Source organism: Globicephala melas, chromosome 3 (genome assembly GCF_963455315.2).
Source record: "Globicephala melas chromosome 3, mGloMel1.2, whole genome shotgun sequence".
In the NCBI taxonomy this organism is placed as follows: domain Eukaryota; kingdom Metazoa; phylum Chordata; class Mammalia; order Artiodactyla; family Delphinidae; genus Globicephala; species Globicephala melas.
Genome location: NC_083316.1, coordinates 97,968,467 through 97,981,013, shown reverse-complemented (window position 1 = coordinate 97,981,013; position 12,547 = coordinate 97,968,467). Strand labels below are relative to the sequence as shown.

The 12,547-nt window shown below is 36.1% G+C and overlaps 1 protein-coding gene across 10 annotated transcripts in view; it reads right to left on the bottom strand.

The window, feature by feature from the left end:
- The window catches only part of HSD17B4 (hydroxysteroid 17-beta dehydrogenase 4), a 179,896-nt gene that overhangs the window by 123,886 nt on the left and 43,463 nt on the right, over positions 1–12,547 (bottom strand). For all 10 annotated transcript variants that reach the window (XR_009563448.1, XR_009563447.1, XR_009563446.1 and 7 more), the window contains 4 exons: positions 5,074–5,181; positions 3,108–3,167; positions 1,580–1,601; positions 1,428–1,474 (listed from right to left, as the gene is read on the bottom strand). Coding sequence is in view for 7 of the 10 variants with exons in the window: in XM_070045176.1 (XP_069901277.1) it covers positions 1,428–1,474; positions 1,580–1,601; positions 3,108–3,167; positions 5,074–5,181 (237 nt within the window). In the remaining 3 variants the exon portion in view is untranslated. The remainder of the gene's footprint in view (positions 1–1,427; positions 1,475–1,579; positions 1,602–3,107; positions 3,168–5,073; positions 5,182–12,547) is intronic.

Below are 12,547 nucleotides of genomic sequence, written 5' to 3'. Positions count from 1 at the left end.
CAGAGCTATCTCAGAATCAACATAAGCAATGACTTACTTATACAAAGATGTTCATTTTATACCTAGCATTCAAAATCAACTATTGTCACATTGCACTCAGAGTAATCATTTTAGCTTTAGTTCCAGTTACATAACCAATCAATAATTCATACCCATTTTGCCTATAATTTATGATTAGATTATTATCTAATATAGCTAACTTTATCATAAATACAATGCCACCTAAATACGATGCCTATGCACATCTAAGTACAATGCCATCTTTAATTTTTGCCTATTTTATATAAAAATTCATTAATACAAATAACCAAGAATTTTACATATATAATTGGGACTCAACACAAACATTAGTTAAAGCATAATCAAAACCACTCAGTTCTTCATCAAGAAATGTTTATAAAATGTTCAGTATATCCCTAAATCCCTATTTTTAACAGGATTTGCAAATGAGTTAGAGAGAGCTGGGGGTCGGGGCATGGAGGTGTAGGAAAGAGAGGGAGGGGAAGAGGGAAAAAGAGAGACAGAGAAGCCTGCTTTCTGAAATGTCAATCTAATGAACAGACAACTTGGAGGATGATTCAGATAAACAAACAACTCTAGATTTAATCTTACTCTGATGAAACCAGAAGAGGACACACTCCAGCCCCATGAGAGCTCAAAGCAAAGCACCAGCTTAAGTCTCCTCTGCCAACAAATTCTATCTTTCTCAGCTCCGTTTTTTCTTCAGTTCTTATAAGGGAATTGGAAACTAAAAGCCTGTCTTTGCTTACTTCTAAGTCAGAAAGATACCTTGCTTCCTCCAAAAGAACTTCTGGCAATATTTCCCAGAAACACACTCTATAAACAATGATGTCATTCATCTCAGTTACCATGCCTGCCACCATCTCAGCCACCAATGCTTGTTTTAGTTCTGATAGCCAGTGAAAGTAAGGGCAAAAAAGAGCAAACAGGATAAAAAAAATTTTATAACTGTGATTGTTCATCATCTAAACTCAATCTTTCCAACATGACATTCCTAATGGAAATTTTTCCTACTTATTAGAAGTTTCAAAATTATGTCTAGGTTTTTCCCACCCACTTCTCCGATCTCCATCATTTTTAGTGCCTCAGACTCTCTTTCATAGCCTGCTCTTGCTCTTGAAATAAGAATCATACAGCCGGACAAGCATGCAAAAGGCTGTTAGAAACAGCTAATACTGCAAGAAAATGCTGACAATCTCTCAAAGAGAAAAAGGGAAACGGACGGAAGTCACAAAAGCCTTTTCTGCCAACTGTTCATTTTCAGTTTTAAAGCTTATTCATCACTTATATTAGCAGAAGCAAAAATAGGTAGAAGCAAGTTTTTCCTTAAGTGTATAAATGTATCAAATATTAGAAGGCTAAATGGATAAGTATGTTCCAGAGAACATATATTTAAAATAACTTACCCCAGTCTTCATCACTTATTCTACCAAAGGAACGGTCCCTCAAAATTCTAAAAAATTGATATTACATATGTTGAGAAGAGAAAGTCAACACTTAAAAAAAAAAAAGTTTGCATGTACATAACTTTATTGGAAATTTAAAAAGAAATACTCACCCAGCATTGTTGATCACAACATCTACAATATAAAAATATTCAAGTCACAAATATAAAAGCAAGCATATTAATTTGCCTTTGCTTACAACTCACATTTCTTTCAAAAGTGTTCCCTGCCTCCCCCCCGCTCATGGAAAAGTAGATATAATAGGTAACAAGTGCTAGCAGAACAAAATTTTATACCTATAGCAAAACAAAATCTGGTTCACAAAAGCACAATAAATACCCCATTATATCAGTGCTTTCCTCTCAAGTCTACATACCTAAATGTTTCCACCTCTACCTTCTGCCAAAATTCTGTGAGCTTATTTACAGAATTAGCAGTCACACAACTCTTAGGTTCTTAGAACTCAGTGGTAATCGTAAGGCATCCCTCAATTAACTTCAAAATTCACTGGGAAAATTAAAAGTTTAAAAGATTTTTCCTTGCCACTCAAAAGTCAAAAGCCCAGAAAGGAAACCATTAGAGTTAGAAACTGATGGCCTATCTTAATACATAATTGCATTTTCACTATAAAAAAAAAGGGATTACTTCTTAAGGTTCAACCACCATCTTGCGGCTATTTTCACCTTATGACTTCAAAACTTTGTGGTCGCTATCCCTGTGTCAGACACTATGTGAACACGTCTCTCATAAGCTCAACCAAATATAGCTAGAAACATACATACGCTAGACCAAAAAAAAGGGGGGGGGGGGACACATTCAAACTACAAAAATTAACATTTTTCAGATTATAAACATGTTGGGCTTCTCTGCAATAGTTTCCCTCTAGTAATTCAATAACCTTTTACTAACAATGTATGGGACTAAGTCAGGAAAATTAAACAATATATTTGAAATGCTTCTTAAAAATTAAGATTTTTATTTTATATAATTCATCTTAATTAATTTGCAAGATACTGAATCATTTTAATCTGAATCATTATAATTATCTAAAATATTCCACTGGGTCCTCTATTGCCAAAATACTGATTTATTTTTTATTTTCTAAATATATTTGGGGTATGATTAAATTATTATAAAAAGGAAACTTAGAAAATACTTACAAGTTTTTTTTTTTACAAGTTTTTTTAAAGGTTCTTAAAGTACAAAAAAATATAAAACAAACTCAACACATACATGCATAAAAACTGTCACCTCAAGCCCTTTGTGGAATAAGATTAGGGTATGTAAAAAAAAAAAATTGGGGGCTTCCCTGGTGGCACAGTGGTTGAGAGTCCGCCTGCCGATGCAGGGGACACAGGTTCATGCCCTGGTCCGGGAAGATCCCACATGCCGCAGAGCGGCTGGGCCCGTGAGCCATGGCCGCTGAGCCTGCGCGTCCGGAGCCTGTGCTCCACAATGGGAGAGGCCACAACAGTGAGAGGCCCACGTACCGCAAAAAAAAAAAAAAAATTAAAATTTAAAACAAATCTAAAAATTTGATTACCAAAAACGAGTTTTTAATAAACAAAAGGGAAATAAAAAATATTTCATTAGAAAGGTAGAAGCTGATCTGTTAGTACCATAAATGCAAAGAAACATTACCTATTCTTCCAAAAGCATCCAGTGCTGTCTTCACAACCTTCTCTCCTGCTTCCACTGAATCTGAGGGAAAGGGAAATTAGGACAAAACTTCAGTAATATCCCTTACAAATGACTTCTAAATTCTGTGGCTCACAGCACATGACAGATACTATTCATTCAACAGAACCTGTTTCCAAGGAAAATACATACATATTGCAGGCACGTGACAAACTAAAATATAAATGATACATGTTACAAAAGAAATTTAGTCCCTAAGACAATCCTTTAACCTACAAAAAAAAAAAAGGAGAGGGGGTAAATGAGAAGTATTTGACAAATAATATACAAGATACCACGGTCCAACAGAACTTTCTGTGAAGATGGAAATGCCCTATTTCTGCACTAATAACGGTAACCACGAACCACATGTGGCTACTGAAATGTGGCCTGGAATGTGGCTAGTATGACAAATGGAATATTCTATTTTATTTCATTTCTATTGAATTTTAAATAGCCACATAAGCACTTCCCCTTAAGGATGCAAATGGGACTTTGAGAGAGAGGGAAGGAGGAGCGTGTTTAATTTGAAAAAGCATGTTCAATTCTGCATCACTACATTTGGAAAACAAACCTATTGTTTTTGTAATACTAACTACAAAAAGTAAAGCTCAATGAAATATTATGGATTTGTTATTTTCTGCTAATCAGCCCAGGAGAAGGGCTCGTATCCCCAGAGCTGTGTGTCAAATGGTCAGCTGTCAACTCAACATCACCACTGCCTCTTTCTACTTCCTCTGCAATCACAGGGGGAGCCAAGTCCCTTCCCTGGAACCCATAAGGTCCTGAGTTAGATCTGCCAAAAAGAGATACTCGCTTAAAGGGAGATAAAGTAGGAGGAGACTGTAAATTCAGGCAATCTTGTGAGCAGGCTGCAGATGTGAGACTGACAGCACATCTAGGTGAGCTCTTGAAAGCCACCTGCCACAGGCTGAGACGGTCATCAACAGTTTCCCTGACATGCACCTGCCCAGACCTTCCAATGGTAAGTCTCTAATTCGTTGTATAAAACCCTTCACACTTGGAAAACCGAGAGGGGCTTCTGTTTTCTTGACTGAATCCTGATTGATACAGGTTGAATATCAAAAGTGAGGGGCAGGGAAGAGAATCCGAAATCTTTATCTTTACAAAATAGGTTTTAAAACCCCAGAAATTTTTTTTAAGTTGAAAACTTAAATGTCTGTCTCATTATTCCCTTGAACTCTCAAAACAAATCATATCCTATTTCCTTTCCTCTAAAATTTCAGAATAAAGTCATTGGCAATCTAATTTTCTCCCTGGCCCATAAAAACAATCTAATTTTCAGAAAAGTCAGTAAGCACTATCTTTTTAAAGTAAATCTACTCAAGAAGATTCCTTACAAATACTATTAGAATCAATACATCAAACATAAAGGTTGTATTTGCTGTTGTTATTTTTTCTTTATTTTTAATGCCTAACTTTGACTCTTACATTTTCATAAAGATAAGAAAGTTACATACAGCAATGATTACCTGTGCAGAATGGAATATGAAGGCTGGGTACAGAAGGGGGCCACTTCACTTCTTACACTATATTACTTAAAGAAATTTTTTTTAAAAGCAATTTTAAAAAGAAGAACTCTGAAGAAATACATAAGACCTTTTAGCTAAGACAGGTCTTTTAAGAAGAGAGCATATTCATATTCACATCTACAGTAATGTACTGATTATATCATGTGCTCATTATTAAAAATATTAAATAAACAACTGAATAAAAGTTAGACTCATAAAATAATCTACATCAAAAGTTTAAAAAATACGTCACTAAACATCTTTGGCAGACTTAGATAAAATCTAATCTCATAATTATACTAGAATGCCAAGATATTTGCTCAATAATTATTAACATGAGAAACAGCATTAGTTGAGGAAATATAAAAGAAGCAGTATAGTTCTCTCAAATACTGTACCATAGTTGGCCACTGCTTTTCCACCTTTCCTTCTTATTTCTTCAACAACCTTATCAGCAGCTAAGGAGCCTTTACCAACTCCCTTGAAGTCCCCTCCTAGATCATTCACTGCAATGCAAAAATAAACAAATAAGAATTCAGTTCTAGACCTTAAAAATATGAGTTGGAACTGAAATTATATTATTAGTATATTTCTTCAGTCATCTTCCTAATTCCCTATTACCATATTCCCATCTTACTGAACACACCATGAGATACGTACTTTCAAAACATGCCTCTTTGTTTTTAAATACAGATATGAAGCAGCAAAAATATTTAAACACAGGTTCATGTCATGAAATTTTTAACTGTGCAATGCTTCTCCTTTTTTGGAAAGAAAAAGACCATGATTCAACCCACTTTTAGCAAAAAGAAAGAAAAGAAAAAAACCTAAAGATCACTTTTAAGATTAAATACACAGGAAAACAGTATGGACATTCTTCAAAAAATTAAAAATAGAACTGCCACACGATCCAGCAATCCCACTTCCAGGTATTTATTCAAAAGAATTGAAATCAGGAACCAAAGAGATAACAGCACTCCAAATGTTCAATGCAGCACTATTCACAACAGCCAAGATGTAGAAATAATCTAAATATCAACTGACAGATAAAAATGGATAATGAAAATGTGGTACATAAATACAATGCACTATTATTCAGCCTTTAAAAAAAGAAGGAAATTTTGCAATATGTAACGACATGGATGAGCCTTGCAGATAATATGGTAACCCAGTCACAGAAGGCCAAATGCTGCATGATTCCACTTACATCAAAGTACGTAAAATAGTCAAACTCATAGAATCAGAGAGTAGAATGGCGGTTGCAGAGGTTAGGGGGAGGAGAAAATGGGGAGTTGCTAATCGGTGGGCATAAAGTTTCAATAATGCAAGATGAATAAGTTCTAGAGATCTTATCTGTCATACAACATAGTGCTTGTAGTTCATAATACTGTATTGTACACTTAAAAATTTGTTAAATGTTCATATTAAATGTTCTTACCATAATTAAAAAAAAAAAAGAAACAAAGAAAGGTCAAATACACAATGTGAAATATCTTCTCCATGTCAAGAAAGAGTTTGTTTACAGGAATGGTGATAAAGAACAAGCACAGTATTAAACTCTTGGAGAAGCACACGTGAATTTTTATAAAACATAGTGTGTCATGGTCTACCAAAAAAAGAGGTCAAAAATTACATACACAACTAATATGTGTTCAGTCACTAATTTATACCATATATGTAATTTATATGTTTAACAACTGACCACACTTACCACATAACATCTCCCTATATCCAATTATATAGATACAAACATTAATTGCACATTTACTATTTGCAAGGAAATCTACAGAAATCTACAGATGTATAAGAATGGTGCCTATCCTCAGAGTTTATAATCTACTGAAAGTTAAGTATGTGGTAACTACACTAATGCACTAATTGCATCATAAAGTTTATAAAAGCCAACATAACTAAATAATATAACAAAGGTAATTTATACAATAATTTAATTATTTACAAAATAACATGCAAAAACAAATGAAAAGATAAATAGATCAATGCCAAATAACTTGGAAAAAACAGAATTTAAAACAAATACCTGGGACAAAGAATTAATTTGCATTGCAAAGTGATCATTTTTGTAGGGTTATTGCACATACTGCGCGGAATTTAAAAATTACTAATTAATAAATGGCATAGAGGTATATACTAAAATTTAAAGTCTCTTAATATTACCAAATTGATAATTACCATAACTGGGGAAAAAAGAAAGCCCACAAGATTTTATTTTTCTTTTCAAGAATGGTTCTCTTTTGGGGGGGCTGGGGTGAGGGCTGCAAGTGGGGTTGGGTGGTAAAGGGAGATACAGGGATGATACCGAGCAAAGCTCGCCTAATGTGCTTTTACGCTTAAAGGAAATGAGTTTTTCCAAATGTGGACTGGGATATATTTTTTCTAACAATATAGTCTTAACAGCCTTACTGTAAATAAAAAATGCCACAAAGACACAAAATAATGGGGAAAAGGCTTACGTTATCCCTCAGACATTAAAAAAAAAAGTGTTAAGATTCTCAAGACTAAATTCCTCTTAATTATTCATTTCTGTACAATTACTCAAATGACAGGAAACAATTTTAAAAAATCAAGATCTTAAAACATGCTGCTAACAGTCTTTTAAGACCCTTTTTAACTAAGCAAGGGAAAGTTCAAGAGCAAACTGGCAAAGGCCATACTTAAGAAAGAATTGTTCAATTGTGAAATGAAACACTACCCCCAAGTGGAAACTGTTCAAAGTGCAACCAAGTGCAGTCAAAGGTTAAGAACTGAAGACTGGATAAATAATTATTGAGATCAATGATGTGTAGTGAAACAGTTTCAGAATAGATTTATTCAAGACAAGTCTCTACCTTAGAGAGTACAAACTTCACACTGACCCCACTCAGTTATCCTGCTATCACCAGAGCTAAATCACAGGGATTACAGGCTTAAGTAGAAAAGCACTGGTTACACACTGAAGGGCTTGGACAGCAACAGTGTTAACAGATTGTATACAAAGAGAAATGTATCCACACTATGTGACACTGTTCCGCTTAAATATATCACTAAAATTCTAATCACAATAATATTTTAAAATACCATTACCGCCTTATACTGGTACGTATATACTTTGCATTTTCAAAGACCCATCTATATACATTGCTTCATTTGATCTCCATACATCTTTTTAGGAGTTTGGCAGAAACAGTTGTTCCTATTTTCACAGAAGAGGAAAGTTGAGGAAAGGTTATGTAACTTGTTCCAGGCTCCAAAGCTTGTCCAGGCTCCAAGGCTGTATGAAATGGCAAAATTCAGACTAGAACCTTGACCTACCACAATACCATTCTGCTCCTCTAATGCTGTAAACAAGTTTCTTTTATCCCAATTATTTCCACTAAAAAAATAAAATAAAATAAATCACATGTGCTTGGGGAGAATACAGAAGGAACAGTAAATCAGGCACCCCAGTCAAACAAATAGCTTTAAAATAGGGAGTAAAAATGGTTAAGATTATGATAGTTAAGGACAGAGTCTTCTCAGCTAAAACCATCAAAATATCCCCAAAAGTGATATATTTGTAAATCCTCCATATAAAATCCAGTTTATAGCTCTGAAGAGTTTTGGGTTTTTTTAAGATGTAAAATCTTTTTCCTATTTCTGTCATTTTAAATAAATCAATGACTTGGATAGTCTATTAAAGATTACATAAGGTTTTTTACTAAAAATCCACCCCAAGATTTTACTAAATACCTGCAATATGCTAACCACTAGAGCAGGGATATAAGAATCCAGAGAATTCTAAAACACACTTGGAGCCTGTAAAAGTACTCTACTAATAGGTAAATGGATACCTAAATACAAAGTACCAAGTTATCAGCTATCGAAGCCTGAAAACAGAACGATGTTTGTGACAATGCCTGTTTCCCCATATCCTCCCAACACTGGACATCATTCTTTTCAGTATAACAATTAAATGATTACAAGTTGTAGCTCATTATTTTAATTTACATTTCTTTGAGCACTAGTAAGGTAACATTATTTTCATGGGCTTATTGGTCATTTATACTTATTGTTTTGCCTGCTTAAATCACATTTCATTTGGGGTGCTTTTCTTTCTTACAGATGTGTACGTGTTCCTTACTTATAAAAGATTTTAATTCTATATCATATGTGTTGCAAATCATAAGTTCCTTTATTGAAATGTTGAAAGAGAAACAGAGGTAACACTGGAGCATTAATATTATTTGATGAGCATTACGTACATTGTTTTTCAGTGTTTTGTTACATAAACCAGATTGAGAAATCTGGATTTGTCTTTAGTAATCCTATTTGTGTACAGGACTTTGCTCTCAGAAGTTGGTTTTCTTGTTCATTCTTGCTATCCTTCAGCCCTGACTATTGGCTCCAAAGACTAGAGCAAGAAACATGCTTTGGGTCTCCTGATATCAGGGCTGCTAAACCAGCTGAGGGAATATATGTCACTTTTAGTTTGACAGAAAAAAAAAAAAATGCAAATCAAACTGATTATCATCTTCCTCAAACTGTCCCACCTTCTCAACATCACTTTGCTGGGTGAGATATTTCCCAGGTACTCTTTCCTTTCTCCCGTTTCTGAACAGCACATGTCACTAGCCATCAAGGCTTGACATCAATTTCATTACGATTCTTCAAATGCTCACTCTGTTCCCACTCTGTATCCAGCACTGTGCTAGGTGCTTTGAGCTCTCAAGGTAGTTTGTGCACTGAGGAGTTTCCAGTTCTTTCGAAGAATCGTTTACTGCCATTTCTTTCCTATTCTATAATTTCATGCCCAGATTACTACAGTTGCCTTCCCAGTGGTCTTCTGCCTCCAATCTTAATCTTCCCAGGCAATCAGCAGACTGTTGCTGGGTGATAGTCCAAAGGCAGCCTTTATACTAAGTCATCCCCTTGCTCAAAATCTGCAGTGGAACCCTATTATTCACTGCCTAACTTTCAAGATCCCTTAAAGTCTGCCCTCACTTTACTGCTTCACTTTACTATAAGTAGTTCGTCCTTTTTGCTGTAGCTTAGTGAGGGAAATTGCTTATATAGCAGTTTCTAACTTGCCACTTAATTATCAAGAGTAATAATGTTATAATGCTTTGTATTTGAAGAGTGCTTTATAACTGTGCTTACACATATTCACGTTCATATATTTATTCAATCCAAGGGTTTGACACCAGCTGAGTCATATCCACTACCAATGACATATCTATAAAAGACTTTTATTTCCAAAGTAAAATGGTGCTTCCAAAGCTACAAAATCAAAATAACTTTCATATGTATTGATTCTGTGACATCCTTTACAATGAGTAATCTGAGAAGCATATAAAAAGATGACACGGGGACTTCCCTGGTGGCGCAGTGGTTGAGAGTCCACCTGCCCATGCAGGGGACACAGGTTCGTGCCCCAGTCCGGGAAGATCCCACATGCCGCGGAGCGGCTGGGCCCGTGAGCCATGGCCACTGAGCCTGTGCATCCGGAGCCTGTGCTCCGCAACGGGAGAGGCCACAACAGTGAGAGGCCTGCATACCGCAAAAAAAAAATATATATATATATATGACACGGGCAATATTGTACTACAAGTGTACTTATTTTTTGGAGAGGTTATTTACTTTTTTTTTTTTAATGCTTTCAAGAAATTCAAACCGCGCAGATTCAAAAAGTCTTTTTAATCCTTGTCTTATCCCAGAGGTAACTGCTATTAACCATCTCTTGGATGTTCTTCCAGACATTTCTGTTTTCTATGCTTGATGCCTTTCCTCCTATTCTGATAAAGTTTCCGACAGCAAACAATAGCACTAAGAATCATTTCATTGATTTTAGAGCTGTGGGCCCAATGGGGATTTCTTCCTGTATTCTGTTCATGTCCTGACTGCTACCAAAAAGTATTTAAGGTGCCTTAAAAATGTGCAAGGACTATTAAAAAATGGAAAAATTAAGAAAACGTTACATCAGAGAAAGAGAAGCCTACTCAAAGCATATGCTAATGGTAGTTACTCTATTTGGGGACAGTGCCAGGTTTACCCTTAAGCTTCTTGACAGCCAAAGAAAAGGTGGAAAACACAGAGCTGCCATACTATTTTCACTGTTTGGTAGAAAGACACAATCACCCTAGTTCATCAGAGTCTTTTCCAGGATGGCCATAAATGTATCTAAATATTTGAAGGCCTCCAAAATGTTATGATAGTTTAGAAAGCAACGTCTTAAATTAGGTCCCTTTAATTTAAGGGACTTAATCTGTCTCAACAACAAGAAGGCATCAAAGGTCTCCTTAAAGGGAGAAGAAGCTGAAAATGAAAGACTGAGTCCCCTCCAGAGTTCAGTCCTGGGATCCCATCTCCTGTTTATCTGCACTCACCACCCGGGTAATCTAATCCAGTCTCCTGGCTTTGAATACCACCTAGAAACTGAAAATAGATCTATATAGCTTCAACCTGTCCCCCCAACTACAGAGTCCTATGTCCCACTGCCTACCTACTATCCCCATCTGAAAGTCTACTGGGAATGTCCCCTCTCTGCGAATCCGGCCCTCCTCCAGTCTTTCCTATCTCGGTAAACCACCACTTTATCCTTCTCTCTCCCTTTCAACCCACATCAGCAAATAAGCAAATCCTGCCATACCGACCCTCAAAATATTTCCAGAATTTAACTTCTTTGCACCACCTCCATCCCTACCACCTGTCTGAATCACCCCCATCTCTGATGCAGATTATTGCGATAACTTGACAGATCTCTCTGCTTCCACTTCTTTTTTTTAATGAAAAATTACAAGTGTGGACAAGAAGGATAATAAACTCCAATATGCCCAACATACTTCTCCACTTCCACTCTTGCTCCCCTAGAACCTATTCCTCACACAGCACTCAGAATGAGCCATTTAAACCTTAAATGAGGTCACGTTGCTCCTCCACACTCTCCAATGGCTTCCCATCTCAATCAGGGTAAAAGCCAGTCCTTACTCTGAACTAAATGGTCCTACATGACCTGACCTCCTGTGATCTCTCATCTCTCACTCTGTTCCCCTAGATAACTTCACTCCAGCCTGGGATGCCCCCTAAGCTCACTTTGACATAATCTTGAGCACAGTGCCCAGCACACAGTCACTATTATTGGCTTTTTACCCCCTTTACAAAAGGTTTTAATTCTTGATGTCATTTAATCCCCATCATAATCCTGGAAGTTATTAGGTAAGGTGGCTACTAATATTCAGAGAGGTCATGTAATTAGACAGCAGAAACAGGATTTATAGCCTGACCTAACTTCAAAGACAATTCACTTTCCCCACTACAGTTCACCTTCTGGCTGTCAGGATCACACAGCCGTTAAAAACACAGGCTCTGGCATCAGACCACAGGAACTTGTAACTCATCTTTACCAGTTATTATGCAACTGCAGTACAGAAAAGAAATCATGTCAATCTTACTTCAAAAGATTGCAGTTTCAATTACCCAAAAGTGCTACTCCTCCAGTTCAAGAATAGAAAGCATTCTGCCTTTCTTACTGTCCAAAAAAGAGGTTCTCCTTGCTGGAACACTTCGATATTCTTTGTGTTCACGCCCTCAAGACAAAACTTAATATTCAGAGAACTCGATACAGCTTACCTACTGAGGAAACCTCAAACCTATTCCATTCCCAACATTTCCTTCAGATATGTGCGAACATTTCTTGAAAGATGTAATGTGTACGAAACCAAATGCCCCTTGTTGTAATTATCAGCCAAAGGCTTAGCAGTTCTTATATCCAGATTTAAATCTCCCATAATGCTTTATATTATGGAATATAAAACAGAGCAATCATATTTACATGAAGAGAGTATCTTAAGTGATACCCTTAACTTTGCGCTTGGCCAGGTGATTTCCTTTGGCCAATGA